Raw genomic sequence first — 18,255 nt, 5'->3', positions numbered from 1 at the left:
TTTTTGTCTGGGAAGCCCTTTATTTCACCGTCTATTTTGAATGATAACCTTGTTGGATAGAGTAGTATGGATTCAGATCCTTGTTTTTCATTACCTTGATTACTTCACACCATTCCCTTCTGGCCTGTGGTGTTTCTGTTGAGAAGTCAGCTGTTTGCCTTATGGGGGTTCCTTGGTGGGTAACCTGTTACTTATCTCTTCCTGCCTTTAGGATTCTCTCTTTGTTTTTAATTTGTGGCATTTTAATTCTTATGTGTCTTGGTGTGGGTGTCTTTGGGTTCTTCTTACTTGGGGCCCTCTGTCCTTGAACTTATATGCCTTTTCCTTCACAAAGTTAGGGAAGTTTTCTGTCAATATGTCGTCATATATATTCTCTAGCCCTTCCTCATTTTCTTCTTTGGGCACTCCTATGATGCGAATGTTTTTGCGTCTCATTGATTTTTTTCTTTTTGGTTTTCTGATTGGGTGATTTTTTCAACCCTGTCTTCTAATTCACCGATCCGGTCCTCGGCTGCCTCTACTCTGCTGCTTATTTCTTTCAATGTGTTCTTTATTTCTGCTATGTCATTCTTCATTTCCAGTTGGTTCGTTTTTAATGTTTCTGTATCTTTACTCATGCTGTTGAGCTTCCTTATTATCATTACTCTGAAAGCTTGCTTAACTGCATTTCATTTATCTCCAGTAGAGTTCTAGTGTTCTTTCATTTGGGATTTGTTTCTTTGTTTCACCATTTGGGTTGTCTCAGTGGGTTTGGGAGCCTGCCAAATTTTCCCTGTGGGTGTTGGTGTTCTGCTGTTTGTGGCTCCCTATACTGGGTTTGGATGAATGTGGGAGGACCCACGTGAAACACCACTGTTAAGTCTTAGTTTCCTGGGTAGCTTTGCAGGCCAATCAAAGGTTCATTTTCCTCTAGCTTTTGCCTGCAGGCCATTAGTCTCAGTTAGTTGATGAGCCTTGGGGGGTAGCCCTCAGATGAATGAAAATATCGCTAGGTGTTTAGAGTAAAAGCATTGCCAGCCAGTGGGACAGATGCTTGCTGGCTGTCTCTAGCTGTTAATTAGCCTCAATTTGCATTGCTCTGGCCTGGCCCTGTGGTGATAAAGTCCTGAGGGAGGGGCTTTTGCTTCTCCCTGGGGGTCTGGGAAGGGGCTCTTTGAGTAAGACCAGCTTCTGTCCTGTGATGGAGTGATTGAGCACAAAACTCCCAGTGCCCTCCCAGTGCCCCAAACTCTTGTGTTTCTCCACACTGTTCTAGTCCAGTCTAGCCTCCCTCGGCCAGAGCCCAAGATGAGTGGCTGTAGCTTATTTGGTCCTCTGACATGGCCCTCTGCTCTGTGCAGCCTACTTGGGATTTTAACCCCAAGGTAACTGCTCACAGCGAAAATAGCTGCTATCTGTGGGCTCCCAGCCTGACCTCTCATGCCTCCACAGTTCCTACTAGGCTTGATTTGGTGTCCTCTTCCTGTCCCTGGTTATATGGGTTCTCTCCAGCTGATTTTCTCTTGGCTTTTCCCAATTATTTGTCTTTAATTTAGTTGTAATTTCAGTTTGGTCCTGGGAGATGGTCTGTGTAACTTCCATTCACTCCACCGCCATTTGTGTGTTACAAAATTTTATCTTGGTTTGCTTATGGCTGAAATTATTTAGCCCAGTAACAGGCAATATAATCATTTATTTTATTTTCCAGATTGAATAAATTAACTGGGTAATACTCAGTTATAATGAAAAACAAATATTTAGATCAGTTTTTGTTTTAACTCCTTGATTATAATTTTCTTTCTTATGTTAATATTCTTTACTGTGAGTTATACTCATCTTTTAGTCCATTTGGTTTAAATTACTAGTTTTAAGAATCTTGCCTCTTTGCAACTTGCCTATTTTTATTTTATGGAATTGCATGGTATTAATTTAGTTATATAACGTATTTGATAATGTAAACATATCACTCCATTTTTTGTTTAGTCCTAAGTAATAGCCTTATAAGAATAAATTTATAAAGCTTTTTATTTTATCGACATTGTGGAGAAACAATAAATTGTTTTTCTATTTTTTTCAGCCCAGCTGTCTATATCACCAGTGATTCTTACACCAAATGCTAAGCGCAAACTGCCAGTAGATTCTTCTCATGGTTGCTCAAGTAAGAAAAGGAAATCCATCAAGCACAATTTTAACTTTGAGTTGTTGCCAAGTAATCTCTTCAGTACCAGTTCTACACCAGTATCAGGTAGCAAATATAATTTATGTAATTGAGTTGTAAACATTAATGTAAGTTCCTGTTCTAGGCAAAGTGCTATTTCATATTAATACACCCTTGAGGAGCCAGGGCTTTATTTATATTTTTTTAAAAGATCTTTTATTTTTAGAGAGAGAGGAAGGGAGAGAGAGAAACATCAATATGAGAGTAACACATTGATCGGCTGCCTCCCACAAACCCCTCCTTGGGATCTAGCTTGCAACCCAAGCATGTGCCCTTACTGGGAATTGAACTGGCAACCGTTTAGTGAACAGGATGATGCTCAACCAACTGAGCCACATTGGCCAAGGCCAGAACTTTATTTTTTATGAAATCTGATGTTTTATAAACTCCCTTAAATTTTAAAATACATTGGTCAGTATAATTGACATGTATGTGTTTTATGGCCATGCCCATTGAAACTTAATAGAAATAACTCAGAGGGTGGGTCTGAGCTTCTATGCATAGCATTGCTGCTCAGGTTTTATGTGACTGGACATCCTTATTCTACTTTAGCTACTTCTAGATCTATAGCTATAGCTTTATTGCTGTCTTCTGTTGAGTTCAGGTTGTCTGAAGTTAGATCATCTCTGAATCCAGAGTGGGGGTATTGCCATTAGAGTAACTATCGAGGGTTGCGTTTGGGGGAGGGGGTAAACGTTTTTAATGTTTTATGCTCAATTAGCTTTTATAAAAGCTTTAAAAAGTTTTTTAATACTGTTTTTTGTAGCATGTCTTCCAGATCCTTTATATTTTTCTTGTTTGTTTTATTAGAAATTGAACAGAATAGCAATTTGTTCTCTGTGATCCTTCACAGATTCTCTATGGTTTATTAATGTGTAATAATAAGACCTCTGACGCATTGCTTGTAGCTTTTTTAGATTGGGAAGTTGAAGACGGCTAACTTCTTCAAAGTAACTTTGTTGTTTTAAAATTTAAAGGCTTTTCCACTTTGAAGGACTTTTTCCAAATGGCACTTGTGAACTGTGGTTCTACCAGCCTTTGCTTCTTAACATTACAACACCTTCCTCATGAATGAACCTGTTGATTCTTTCTCTCTAACCTTCCCCAAAATAGGTTAAACATTCCTGTGTTATGGTAAGATTAGTATGAGCCTGCTTGATCAGGGAATTTATTATTATTATTATTATTATTTTTTTCTTAATTTATTTTTGATACAGATGTTTCTCCTTTTTTCCCCATTGACAACCTCCTCCCTATCCCCCCGACCCCATCCCCAGCTTTGTTGTTCATGTGTATCAGTTATATGTACATGCATATCAGTGCTGTAGTTTATCTCTTCCCTCCTCCCTCTCCCCCCCTTCTGAGGATTGTCAGTCTGTACCCTACTTCCACATCTCTGGGTCTACTCTGTTCCTCAGACTGTTATGTTCATTATATTCCACAAATAAGTGAGATCATGTGATATTTGTCTTTCTCTGATTGGCTTGTTTTGCTGAGGATAATACTCTCCAGGTCCCTCCATGTCGTCTCAAAGGATAAGAGATCTTTCATATAGCTGCATAGCACTCCATTGTGTATATGTACCACAGCTTTCTTATCCACTCACCTACTGACGGGCACTTGGGTTGTTTCCAGATCTCAGCTCTTTTAAATAGTGCTGCTATGAACATGGGGGAATATATATTCTTTGTGATTGGTGTTTCAGGCTTCTTAGAGTATATTCCCAGAAGTGAGATTCACTGGGTCAAATGTGAATTCAATTTTTAATTTTTTGAGATAACACCATAGTGTTGGGTTCTTTGTCATCCTTTTGTTGAGTTGTATGAACACTCTATATATTTTGGAAATTAACCCCTTATCTGATGTCTCATTGGCAATTATGCTCTCCCATACAGTGGATTCCCTTTCCATTGTGATGGTTGTTTCTTTTGTTGTGCAGAAGCTTTTTAGTTTGATGTAGTCCCATGTGTTCATTTTCTCCTTTGTTTCTGTTGCCTTAGGTGATGTATCAGTGGAAATTCTGCGTATGTTGTTCAAAATGTTGTTGCCTACATTTTTTTCTAGGATTTTATGGATTCATGAGTCACATTTAGGTCTTTTATCCATTTTGAGTTTATTGATGTGTATGGTGTAAGTTGATGGTCTAGTTTCATTTTTTGCATGTAGCTGTCCAGTTTTCCCAAAACCATTTATTAAAGAGGCTGTATTTACTCCATTGTATGCTCTTGCCAACTTTGTCAAATATTAAGGGACCATAATGTCTTGGGTCAATATCTGGGTTCTTTGTTCTGTTCCACTAGTCTATATGCCTCTTGTGCTAGTACCAGGCTGTTTTGATCACATTAGCTTTGTAGTATAACCTGATATCCAGTACTGTGATCCCACCTACTTTGTTCTTCTTTTTCAAGATTGCTGTGGCCATTTGGGGTCTTTTTTGGTTCCATGTGAACTTATTTTTTATTTTATTTTTTTCCCTTTTTTATTTTTTTAAAATCTTTATTATTGGATGTAAAATGTATTACAGATGTTCCACATTTTTTCCCCCATTGACCCCCTCCTCCCCACTCCCGCCCCCCTCCCACCTTTTTCCACACTATTGTCTGTGTCCATTGGTTATACATATAAGTTCTTTGGTTTATTTCTTCCCACCCCCCCATCCCCTTTCCCTTTAAGGTTTGTCAGTCTAGCAATGAATTTGTACTTCTTAATTCTTTCACCTTTTTCACGCATTCCCCCAACCCCCCTCTCATCTGGCAACCAACAAAATGTTCTCTGTATCTATGAGAATGTTTCTGTTCTACCTGTTCATTTTGTTTGTAGATTCCATTGTCGATAGATATGTATTCATTGCCATTTTGTTTGTTCATATATTTTATCTTTTTCTTCAAAAAGACCCTTCATCATTTCATATAATAATGGTTTGGTGGTGATGAACTCCATTAACTTTTTCTTCTCTGGGAAAGTTTTTATATGGCCATCGATTCTAAATGACAGCTTTGCAGGACAGAGTAATCTTGGTTGTAGGTTCTTGCTTTTCATCACTCTGAATATTTCTTGCCACTCCCTTCTGGCCTGCAAAGTTTCTTTTGAGAAATCAGCTGACAGCCTAATGGGAACTCCCTTGTAGGTAACTAGCTGCCTTTCTCTTGCTGCTTTTAAGATTCTCTCTTTGTCTTGAACCTTTTGCATTTTGATGATGATGTGTCTTGGTGTGGGCCTCTTGGGGTTCATCTTGTTTGGGACTCTCTGTGCTTCCTGGACTTGTAAGTCTGCTTCCTTCACCAAGTTAGGAAAGTTTTCTGCCATTATTGTTTCAAACAGGTTTTCGATTTCTTGTTCTCGCTCTTCTCCTTCTGGCACCCCCAAGATGCGAATGTTGGCATGCTTGAAGTTGTCCCAGAGGCTCCTTACACTATCCTCATTTTTTTGGATTCTTTTTTCTTTTTGCTGTTCTGATTGGGCGTTTTTTGCTTCCTTATATTCCAAATCGATGGTTTGGTCCTTCGATTTACGTACTCTATTATTGAAGCTGTGTAAATTATTCTTTATTTCAGTTAATGCCTCCTTCAATTCTAACTGTGTATCCATGAATTCTGACTGGTCCTTTTTTATGCTCTTGAGGCCCTCCCTAAGTTCACTGAGGTTCTCACTAAGTTCATTGAGCATCCTTATAAGCATATTTTGAACTCAGTATCTGTTAGGTTGCTTATCTCCATTTCGCTTAGTTCTTTTATTGGGGTTTTGTTCTGTTCTTTCATTTGGGACCTTTTTCTTTGTCTCCTCATTTTGGCTGCCTCCCTGTGTTTGTTTCAGTATATTACTTAACGAGAGGTATGGGGCTGGCTGAGACCAGATGCTGCTCGTTCGAAAGAATTTAGGAAAAACCTGAAGCAGGATCCAAGACCGGCCAATCGAATGGTTAAGCAACTGGCAACAGCTTGGGTGGGCTTGAAAGTTGGGTGGGGCGGGGCGGGGCCTCAGGGAGTCTCCAGGGCGGGGCTACCAGTGTGAGCCAGGTTGCTGGAGTCCCAGATATGGAGACTGTCTGCCGCCTCAGGGAAGGGCTCACCAAAGGAACAAAGGCCTCTTACAGCACGTTTGTCCCTGAGAAAGCCCCCTCTCCAGCCCTCGCTCCAGGGCCAAACAGCTCAGTTCTTCCCTGTATGTCTCTGCTGCCCCTCGAGCTGCCTCCCCTCCAAGCTTAGAGGGAGTGAGTCCGATAAGTCCGTGCTCGGGCCCTTTAAGGAGCTGCCTGGGGCTCCAGCCGCTTCAGCCTCCCTGAGCCTCAGTTTCCGCTGGTTTTTCCAGCCAGAAGTTATGGGGACTTCTCTTCCTGGCACTGGAACCCTGAGCGGGGCACCTGGTGTGGGATGGGGACCCCTCAGTCCTCAGGAAGGAACTTCCCAGCCGAGGGAGCCTCCTGATTTTTATCCGCCACACTTGGGTGTGGGACCAGTCCCTCCGCCTCTGCCCCTGGCGCTTCTGCCCCCACCAGTCTGGATGTGGCTGCTGCTTTAATTCCGTAGTTGTAGGACTTCCATTCAGTTTGATTTCAGGCGGTTTTGAATGATAGTTGTTCTGTAGTTTAGTTGTAACTTTGATGTGGTTGTGGGAGGACGGGATTCCGCGTTTACCTACTCCGCCATCTTAACCGGAAGTCTTCCCATGTGAACTTTTGAAGTATTTGTTCTAGTTCTGTGAAATGTGTCATTGGTATTTTGATGGGGATTGCATTGAATCTACAGATTGCTTTGGGTAACATGGACATTTTAATGATGTTAATTCTTCCAATCCATGGATAAGGTATGTGTTTCCACTTTTTTGTATCTTCCTCTATTTCTTTTTTCAATGTCCTGTAGTTTTCTGCAAATAGGTCCTTTACTTCTTTGCTTAAGTTTATTCCTAGTATCTTAATTTTATTGCTGTGATGGTAAATGGGATTGTTTTCTTAGTTTCTCTTTCTGTGAATTTATCATTGGTGTATAAGTGTGTTGTCGATTTCTTGAGGTTAATTTTGTATCCTGCTACCTTGCCAAGTTCATTTATTAAGTCTAGTAGATTTTTGATGGAGTCTTTAGTGTTTTCTATGTATAGTATCATGTCATCTGTGATTAATGACAATTTCACTTCCTCCTTTCCAATTTTGATCCTTTATTTTTTCTTCTTGTCTGATTGTTAAGACTTCCAGTACTATGTTAAATAATAGTGGCGAAAGTGAGCATCCCTATCTTGTTTCTGTTCTTAAGTGAAGTGCTTTTAGTTTTTGTTCATTGAGTATGATGTTGGCTGTAGGTCTTTTCATATGTGGCTTTTATTACGTTGAGATATCCCTCTATTCCCACATTGCTGAGCATTTTTATCAGAAATGGGTGCTGGATTTTGTTAAATGCTTTTTCAGCATCTATTGATATGATCATGTGGTTTTTATCTTTCATTTTGTTTATGTGGTGTATCACATTTATTCATTTGCAAATATTGTACCAGCATTACATCCCTGGGATGAATCCCACTTGGTCATGGTGAATAATTTTTTTGATGTATTGCTGGATCCGATTTGCTAGTATTTTGTTCAGGATTTTGGCATCTGTGTTCATCAGGGATATTGTCCTGTAGTTTTCTTTCTTTGTAGTGTCTTTTTCTGGTTTTGGAATTAGAATTATGCTGGCGTCATAAAACAATTTTGGATATCTTCCTTCTTGAATTTTTTAAATAGTTTGAGGAGAATGGGTGTTAGTTCTTTGAATGTTTGGTAAAACTCCCCCGTGAAGCTGACCTGGCCTGCGCTTTTGTTTGCTGGGCATCTTGATTACCTCTTCAATTTCCTTAGTTGTTATTGGTCTGTTCAAGTTTTCTTTCTCATTCCAATCCAGTTTTGGGAGACTATGTGTTTCTAGAAATTTGTCTATTTCGCTTAGATTGTGGAATTTGTTGCCATATAATTGTTCATAGTAGTTGTTAACGATCTTTTGTATTTCTGTGGTGTCAGTTGTTACTTCTCCTCTTTCATATCTGATTTTGTGTATTTGGGTTCTCTTTATTTCTTGGTGAGTCTAGCTAAGGGTCCATCAATCTTGTTTATGTTTTCAAAAAACCAGCTCTTTCATTGATCCTTTGAATTGTTTTTTTGGTCTCTATGTCATTTATTTCTGCTCTGATCTTTACTATTTCCTTCCTTCTACTTGCTCTGGGGTTTTCATTTTGTTTGCTTTCTGCTTCTTTAAGTTGTGAGATTATATAGTCTATTAGAAATGTTTCTTGTTTCTTGAGGTAGGCCTATAGTGCTATGAACTTTTCTCTCAGAACTGCTATCGCTGCATCCCATAGATTTTTGAGTTGTTGTTCATTTTTATTGCTTCCCAGGAAGTTTTTAATTTCTTTCTTGATCTCCATGGTAACCTATTCATTGTTTAATAACATGCTCTTTAGCCTCCATGTGTTCAAATGTTGGCATGTTCTTGTTGCAGTTGATTTCTAGTTTCATGCCATTGTGCTCTGAGAAGATGCTTGATAATGATTTCAATCTTCTTGAACTTGTAGAGACTAAGTTTGTGTCCTAAAATGTGGTCTATCTTTGAGAGTGTCCCATGTGCACTTTAGAAGAATGTGAATTCTGTAGTTTTGGGGTATAATTCTCTGTAGATATTTATTGAATCCATTTGTTCTAGTGCTTCATTTAGAGTCTGTGTTTCCTTGTTAATTTTTTGTCTAGAGGATCTATCCAGTGATGTCAGTGGGGTGTTGAAGTCCCCTGCTGTGATTGTATTCCTATTGATTTCTTCTTTGAAGTCCTCCAGAAGATTTTTAATATATTTTGATGCTCTCTTATTGGGTGCATGTATGTGTACCCAGGTTATATTTTCCTGTTGGATAGATCCTTTCCATATTATGTATTCGCCTTCTTTGTCTCTAGTTATGGCCTTCATTTTGAAATCTATTTGATCAGATATGTGTATTGCTAACCCAGCTTTTTTTCCCTTTCTGCTCCATCCCTTCTCTTTCAACCTATTTGAGTCTTTTGTTGTGAGGTGGGTCTCTTGTAAAGAACATATAGATGAGTCATGCTTTCTTATCCAATTTGCTACTCTTTATCTTTTGATCGGAGCATTCAATCTATTTACATTTAAGGTGATTATTGATATATACTTATTTATTGCCATTTTTGTTTATTGTGGTTATATTTTTCTTTCTATAGCTTCTACTAATTACAGCAGTCCTTTTAACATTTCTTGCAGTGCTGGTTTGGTGTTAATGTATTCCCTTAGCCTTTTTTTTTTTTTTTTTTTTTGTCTGGGAAGCTCTTTATTTGACCTTCTATTTTGAAGGATAGCCTTGTTGGATAGAGTAGTCTTGGATTCAGATCCTTGTTTTTCATGACCTTGATTTCTTTATGCCATTCCCTTCTGCCCTGTAGTGTTTCTGTTGAGGAGTCAGCTGAGAGCCTTAAGGGGGTTCCTTTGTAGGTAACCTGTTGCTTATCTCTTGCTGCCTTTAGGATTCTCTCTTTGTCTTTAATTTCTAGCATTTTAATTTTTATGTGTCTTGTGTGAGCCTATTTAGGTTCTTCTTACTTGAAGCTCTCCATGCTTCTTGAACTTGAATGGCTTCTTTCTTCACCAAATTAGGGACGTTTTCTGTCACTATTTCTTCAAATATATTCTTTAACCCTTGCTCATTTTCTTCTTCTTTAGGGACTCCTGTGATGCGAATATTTCCAGTTGTCTCACAGTCTCTTAAGCTGTCTTCCTATTTTTGAATTTTTTTTTCCTTTTGGTTTTATGATTGGTTGATTTTTTTTTTTTTTCTACCGTGTCTTCTAATTCATTGATCTGGTCCTCAGCTTTCTCTACTCTGTTTTGTAGTCCTTCCAATGTGTTCCTAATTTCTGCTAAGTCATTCTTTATTTCTTCTTGGTGGTTTTTCATTTCCAATTGATTGATTTTCAATGTTTCTGTGTCTTTACTCAAGGTGTAGATGTTCTTACTCGTGCTGTGGAGCTTCCTCAAGATCATGGCTCTGAACTCTACCTCTCATAACTTGCTTAACTGCATCTCATTGATCTCATCTTTGGTAGAAGTCTCTTGTTCTTTCATTTGCGATTGTTTCTTTGTTTCACCATTTGGCTATCTCAGTGGGTTTTGGAGCCTGCTAAATTTTCCCTGTGGGTGTTGGTGTTCTGCTGTTTGTGGCTCCCTCTACTGGGTTTGGATGAGCGTTGGAGGACCTATGTTAAACACCACTGTGAAGTCTTCCTTTCCTGGGTAGATTTGCCATCCTAGGAATGTTCAGTTATCCTCTGGCGTTTTGCCTGGAGGCTATTAGTCAAGTTTACTTGAAGAGCATTGGGTTCCTGGTTGAATGAAAAACTCCCTCTGGTGTTCAGGGTAAGAGCATATGCAGGAGGGTGGGGCAGATGGGTTGTTAATAAGCTTCAATTTGCATTTCAATGGCCCACCTGGGTGGCGTTGAATCTCCAAGGAATGGACTGCTAGCCTCTGCCCAGAGCCCTGGGAAGAAGTAAGATGACCACTGTCCTGCATGGCTGCAACTCAGCAAAAGCTCTAAGTGCCCTTCAAATCCCAAGTGTCCCACACAGTTCCAGCCCAGTCCACCCTCCCTTTGTCAGAGCCTTAGGTGAGTGGCTGTGGCTATTTTAGCACTGTGTCCCAGGGCGCTGCTCACAGCTAAGATTGCTGCTGTCTGTGGGCTCTCAGCCCTCCTCTCGTGCCTCCAAATTCCTACCAGGATTGATTCAGTGTCCTTGGTTATGTGGTCCTCACAAGCTGCTTTTCGGTTCCTTTTTCAGGACGATTTGTTTTTGAGTTGTACTTCTAGTTTGGTCCTGGGAAATGGTCTGTATAGCTTCCATTCACTCTGTTGCTATTTTGGAGTTCTCAGTGAATTTTTTGATAAAGAAATTAACAAGTTTGGCCCGGCTGGTATGGTTCAATGGTTGAGCATCGACCCATGCACTAAGAGGTCGCCAGTTTTATTCCTGGTCAGGTCACATGCCCAGGTTGTGGGCCTGATCCCCAGTGGGGGCCATGCAGGAGGTGGCCAATTGATGTTCTCTGATCATCGTTTCTAGCTCTATCTCTCTAATATCAATAAAGAAAAAAAGTTCACTAGTTTAGCAACAGTAATTCTATTATTTTAACTTTTTTTCCCCCTACTGTCACACATAATTCGGTGAATTCCATCTATAAAATGCTTTTTAAAAAATGTATAAAGCCAACAATGTTTATCTAAACTTCATGAGTACCTATATATAATTTTTTTGTTATATGTTTGATGACTTTGCATTATTGCATTATGCCATGTATTCTGGCCGTGCCTCCTCGTGATCACTGCAGCCCTAGAATAAAGCTACCTAGGTCACACTGGATATATTACAATGACCTCTAAAATGTACAGAGCCCAAGGTCACTGTAATGGTTGTATTATTTTCTGTTTTTATGACTGAAAAACATGGATGTCTCTGGAGACTCATGTGAATTCTTTATCAATGCCAATGACAGGTAAGAGGGTTCATGTTTGTGAAGTATATCCTGGGTATGATTCAAATATAAGTCAAATGTATAGGGAGCTCTTGTTCATAACTATTTTACTTTTTTTCTAATTTCTTTTATAGTCAGTTTCATGATAGAATGTTAAATAACTTGATCAAAATGAGCTGTTGTACCCACCAATTTTTAGCATGGAACATGGCAGTAGCCAAGTGGTTAGATGTGTGTTATAGATCATCTTTTTTGCCAAAAATAATGGACAAATTATACTGGAGTCAGTTGGACAGCACTTGCCTAGCCAGGTACATACTGGATACTTAGACTCTAAATTGTTTTTTCATAGTTTATTTTTAGTAATAGTATTATTATTATGGATCAGGTACTGTACTGGACATTTTATATACATTACAGAAATATTTATATTTGCCATGGAAATCAGTTTTCAGAACCTAAAGTCATTTACATTTAGTGAGTGGTGAGACAGCTGTCTGTCTCGAAAGCTTGTCTTTCTCCAGTCAGCAACAGTGCCCACTCCTCCCTTATATTCCTACACGAATTGAAAGTAAAACTCCAGTGTGGAAGCAATAATCTGACCTGTTATTGACATTATAAAGTAGACAATTGATATATATTTTTTTTAGTTGAGTTGGGTTATTTGGCCCCTGAAATTTTAAGCAGAATTTATATGATTTTTGTTGTGTCTTAGGGGTAGAAATTACAGCTTTAAGTATAATCACTATTAATATTTTATATTTTTAAAAAAGAAAATAAATATGTGTAGCATATTACATGTGATTATTTTTATAGTTCACTTTGATACAAGCCCAGAAGGTTCATCTCAGAGTTCACTCTCTCCTGTAGCCACCAGTGGAAATCATTTGATCAGTGCAGATGTGCCAAGGCGAAGTAAAAGGATTGCAAGCAAAAAACTTTGCAGGTAATTTATTCAGGACATTTTGTTTTCATTGGATAAATATTTGGTGTATATAGCTAATAAAATATTTTGTCTTTATACCAAGAAAATCATAATTAAAGATTTATTTCTCTGCCTTATTAATCAGGTGCCCTTTATATATTCTCTAGAGAAAGATTCTTAATTTGAGTTGTTCACTTGCTTAAAATCCTACTTCATGTTGATGTGTATAATTTAAATTTCTGGTTAATTTAGAAAGCTAGTTTATTCTAATGATTCTGGTTTATAAATAACTCTTGTGATAGACAGGAAAAATAATTTTTGTATGCAAATACAATGTGTCTGTGTATGGTATCTTAAAGCTTAACTGATTTTAGGAAGTTCTAACTCTGTTCAATTCCTAGCAGTATGATTTGCTCTGGACAGTCTCAAATTTCTTTTTGCAAACATTTCTCCAGGGTTTGTTTTTTTTTGTTGCTATAAACTGACGTTTTAAATTCCACTCTTTTTAGGGCAGAATCAGGAAAAGCAGGCTGCTTCTCTCCTAAAATCAGTCGTAAAGAAAAAGTTAGAAGATCACTTCGTTTGAAATTTAGTCTGGGGAAAAGCAGCAAAGATATAGTAAGTGTCTCACCCTTTCATGGATGTTCATCTTAGCATAAAGCTATAGACTTGATGCTGAAAGACTATCAACGCTGCCTTCCTCTGGCTACTTTCCCGTTCTCTGCTTCTCGTTTTACCAAACTCTTACACTTGCCTTTCTCTAGTTCCTCCTTTTCTACTCAGCTTAAATCGAGTCCAGTGAGGCTTTCATCCTCAGCACTCACAGCAACTGTTCTCATCAAGGTCACCCGTGAATTTATCATCACTAAAGCCTCTGGACAAATACCAGTCCTTGTTTGACTTGACCCACTAGCAACATCTGACCTGGCTGAGCACTTGCTCCTCTTCAGCATACTTTCTTTTCTTGCTTCTAGGACACTGTACTCGCATGATTTTCTCCCTTCTTCACCGGTTAGTGTTCTAATTCCTTTGCATTGGAGTGCCCAGAGCTTCATCCTTGGACTTCTCTTTTCTCTCTCCACTCACTCAAAGATGATTATCAGTTTTAAACATCATATATTTATTTGAGACTTCCAAGTTTTTATCTCCAGCCTAGAGTGCTTTTCTGAACAACTTGACTATTTTGTAACATCTGCCTACTTGACCTGCCTACTTAGATGTCAGTCTAGTAGACATGGAGAGTGTAGCCTGTCCCAAATAGGGCTCTGAGTTGCATTTCTTTACTACCTCTGTTTCTCCATTTATGCCCCTTTCCCCCAACCACACTTCTACCTGCAGTCTTCACCGTCTCAGTTATGGCAACTTATTCTTCCGGTCACTTAGGTCAGAAACCATGCAGGCATTCTTGACTCTTCACTTTCTCTCACACGCCCTTTCTACACCATTAGGGAATCCTGTCTAACTTCTGCTTTCTGCGTATATTGAGACCAATTTTCACCAGTATTACATTTTTAACTTTCCCAAGTCCTGTCATCTTGAACTTGCAATAAGCTTCTGTTAGTCGGTCTACCTGCTTCTACGCAGTACTCTACCCGAAATTATCCTTTTAAAACCCAAGTTAAATCATGTCACTTCTTTGTTCAGAAGGAAAAAAGCAAGTTCTTCCATCGACTGCAACCCTGCACATGACCTGTTTCCAGCCTCCCTTTCTGAGCCCTCATCCAGTCACTGCCCCTTGCCCACTCAGCTTCGTCCACTTTTACCTCCTTGCTGTTGGGCAAATATGCCAGACTTTGCCTGACCGGTGTGGCTTAGTGGATTGGGCATCTTCCTATGGACTGAGAAGTCCTGGTTCAATTCCCAGTTGGGGCACATGCCTGGGTTTTCAGGCTCAATGCCCAATAGGGGGCGTGCAGGAAGCAGCTGATCATTGTTTCTCACATTGATATTTCTATCTCTCTCTCCCTCTCTCTCTCTAAAAAAAAATCAATAAAAACAAAAGCAAAAGGACAAATATGCCAGACCTGGCTTCAGCCTCAGAAACTGCACTGGCATTTTCCTCTCCCTGGAATGTTTTTCCCCTTTTACATTCATGACTCCCACCCTCATTATTCTTTACTCACAAATTACCTTCTCACGATCACTCTGTTTAAAGTTAACACCCCTTTACCACTTCATATCCTCCTTACCCTACTTTTCTACATAGCACTTTATGTCTTTTGTATTATATATTATACTATGTAATTGACTGATTATTTTTTCTGGTCTAAATCTCTCCACCAATAATATAAATTCCATGAAGGTAAGATTTTGGCCTTGGGTTGTTTTTTTGTTTGTTTTTCATTTTCTTCACTACTGTGAATAGGCCTTGACACAGACTCTTTTTTTGTTGTTAATGAATATGTGAGGTTGTTTCTTATTTTGGATCATAAAATATCAACTAATAGCCAGGTTAAATGCTTACAGTTCTTATCAGCATGCATGTAGAAATATATTTGTGTTTGCTATAAAATTGTTTCTCAATCATATATACCATTTTTAACTATATGTAGATGATTTTGATAACTACAGTTGTCTTAATATTTTGAAAATTAACTGGTTTATTTTTTACCAAAACGTTTCAATTTTTTTCTGTACAGAATGGGTGTTCTGGTGTCAAAAGACATGAAAATGTTGGTCGACGACTTGCAAATCAACAAAGTTTAAAAAATAGGATTGAATCTGTAAAAACAGGTCTACTTTTTAGCCCAGATATCACCAAAAGAATACCAAAGAAAGGTAAAGGTACATTTACATGACAAGTTTTACCCAAAAAGCCTACTTTAGTTGCTTTTTAAAAATAAAATTTTCCAGCTTTATTGTGATCTAATTGACACGTAACCTTTAATCGCTCTTTTAATGATAAAATATGTTAAGTAATTTACTGTTCTAAAATTTTAAAATTCATATTTGATTTGGCAATGTATTTTTTGTGAACAGTTGGAGGATACTTATAAATATGGAAATGTTTGACATTTAAAAATTATTTCTTTTCACACAAATCTTGAATTTATTGAAATAAAATGCCTAGTACCTTTATTTACCATGTATTTGGATAATATTTTTAAAGTAGGTCAAATATAAATGGTTAAAAACCCTGAACTGCTTTATTTTAGGTTCAAAAAAGATCAGTCAGTCTGAAGAAAACTTACTAACTCCAGAACAACGAGATGAAACAAGCTACCGAATGTCTTGGATGGGACCTAGTAATTCAAGTTTTCAAGAAATAGAAGCAAATGAAACTTCTCCGATAGAGGGCAATCTTGAGGTGGAAAACTCTTTGGAGCCTGATATTATCATGGAAAAGTCATCTATTCATTCATATGAACTCACCCCTTCTAATGTACACAATGAGCATAACAACAGCGTAACTGTAAGCTCTCTTAGTGGAGATGAAAATGACTTGAATACAGAGACTTTGGTAAAAATTCAGAAAGCATTTTCTGAATCCGGAAGTAAGCTTCATGCTCTGATAAGTCATAGGCAGTCATCAATAAGTAATGTGGGGAAAGTAAATTTAAATGAACCATCTTCTATAGCATATAGCCCAGGGGAAAATCTGTTTGAAACTAATGATTTGACTGTGATAAAATCAAACGAACACTACACTAGTACAAGTGAAAGTAGTTTTTCAGAAAGTTACTTATCACTACATCAAACTCAAAAATTAGATAGAGAAACAACTATAAAATGTTACTCAACTCAGATGAAGATGGAACATGACGAAAACATCCATTCAGATATACCAAATGATTACTTAAGTAAGCAAGACTTGCCCAGTGATGAGCAGATAAAAGCACAACAGTCCCCAAGGGATAAACTAAATACTCAATTCAATGAGGACAATATGGTTGAAGAGCACTTACCGAAGTGCACAGCTTCTAGGGAGGATGCAGCTAACGCCTCTTCCTCAGAGCAGATCACCTGTCATGGAACCAGCTTGTCAAAACCGAGGCCTGAGAGGGTGGTTCAACAGCAGTCACTCGTGGCAGCGTGTGATGCAAGGGTTTCTGAAGGTGTACGAGTAACAGAACATGGGAAGGTCTCAGACCACATCCAGTGGTTTAATAAGCTTTCTTTAAATGAACCAAATAGGACAAAAGTTAAATCACCTCTTAAGTTTCAGCGCACGCCTGTCCGTCAGTCTGTCAGAAGAATTAATTCTTTGTTGGAATATGACAGACAACCAGTAAGGCACAAATTGGCGCATCTTGGTGATGCTGCTTCTCCTCTGGTTAAATCAGTGAGCTGTGACGTTGCTCTTTCCTCTTGTATGGAAAGTACATTACAAGATTCCGCAATTTCATGTACCCAGTCAGGTCCTAAAGAACAGAAGTCTACATCATGTGAACAGTCAAATGATGCAGTTTCCAAACCAAGCGTGCAATTACCTTCTACATCTTTCTCACAGATGAAGAGACGCCCAGACTCCATGAATGCTTCTCTTGGGTCAGCCAGAGTTTATAAACAGAAAGTGATATCTGATGGCCAAATTAAGGTTCCCTTGGAGGATCTGACAAATCACGATACATCAAAACCTGTTGTAAATAATAATGCAGTCTTTTCTCCTGGGATAAATAACAGAGTCCTTAGGAAACCGTCAGAAAGAGAAAGGGTCTGGTATAAAGGTTCTCCACAAAATCCTATTGGAAAAACTCAGCTACTACCAACAAGTAAACCTGTAGACTTGTAACTGGTAAATGTTATACTTGTCATTAATGTAAATAAAATTAGCAGTTGACAATGTGCTTGTAAGGCGATCTACGTGTTCATTTGTAGCGCAGGATGATTGTCACGTGATGGATTTTTAATCTCATTGCACAAGCAGCTTGGATTCTTGACTGCTTTGTTTTTCTTAATTTTGGTAATATTTAAAACTTTTTAATTTTATTGTGATCTCTTAAAACAGGTTACACTTTACTTTTTAAAAGAAATTATAGACTGGGTTTATAAGAAATTAATTTTGGAAAATTGCATGAATTTTATTTCTTAAGTGTGATGGGAATAAGAATGAGTTGTGTCTTATTTCCTGTTATTTCTCCTAAGTCAGATAAGGTTTCTACAAGAACTGTTTAGCATATAAAGGAAATAGATAAACCTTGCAAATCTTATTTCTTGAATTACATTAATATTTATTGTCTTTACCCAAATCCCTAGAAATTAATTTGTTTCAATAGCATCTTAATCTTTTATTTCTATTTGGGGCAGAATAATTAGGTTTCTATTGCCTGTAGATGTATACAGGGTATTCACTTAAGAATAATGGCTAAAATGGATAATGACTCAAGTGTGCTTATGTAGTATGATGCAAGAATAATTAATGACTTTTAAGCCACACCATATTTTTAAAGTTAATTTGCACAAATACATTCATATCTGTTTTGTCCAATATAGAATTTAAAATTGAGGAATAATTACCTTTGAAAATTTAATCAAGGTGATTTCTTATATGCAGATGCTTGATTCTAGAATTTGAAATGGTGCACCTCCACATATACCTTGGATTCTTATGCTATGGATTCTTAACAACAGCCCATGATGGTTTTGTCTTTGTGTGACTGTTATTTATTTAGCATAGACATTAAAGATAACTTTCTGAA

General features: G+C 38.0%; 1 protein-coding gene across 3 annotated transcripts in view; it reads left to right on the top strand.

Annotated features, from left to right (window-relative positions):
• Positions 1–17,583, top strand: part of LOC118638449 (rho GTPase-activating protein 11A-like) — a 34,065-nt gene extending 16,482 nt beyond the window's left edge. Inside the window, exons 7-11 of one of the 3 annotated variants that reach the window (XM_036274328.1) lie at positions 2,057–2,224; positions 12,508–12,637; positions 13,126–13,234; positions 15,256–15,394; positions 15,772–17,583. In XM_036274328.1, coding sequence (XP_036130221.1) covers positions 2,057–2,224; positions 12,508–12,637; positions 13,126–13,234; positions 15,256–15,394; positions 15,772–17,348 — 2,123 coding nt within the window. In that variant the 3' untranslated portion in view covers positions 17,349–17,583. The remainder of the gene's footprint in view (positions 1–2,056; positions 2,225–12,507; positions 12,638–13,125; positions 13,235–15,255; positions 15,395–15,771) is intronic. The other 2 variants (XM_036274320.1, XM_036274338.1) reach the window with 2 other exon arrangements.
• Positions 17,584–18,255: the final 672 nt, after the last annotated feature.

Source organism: Molossus molossus, unplaced genomic scaffold (assembly GCF_014108415.1).
Source record: "Molossus molossus isolate mMolMol1 unplaced genomic scaffold, mMolMol1.p scaffold_m16_p_1, whole genome shotgun sequence".
In the NCBI taxonomy this organism is placed as follows: domain Eukaryota; kingdom Metazoa; phylum Chordata; class Mammalia; order Chiroptera; family Molossidae; genus Molossus; species Molossus molossus.
This window is presented reverse-complemented; position numbering and strand designations above follow the sequence as displayed.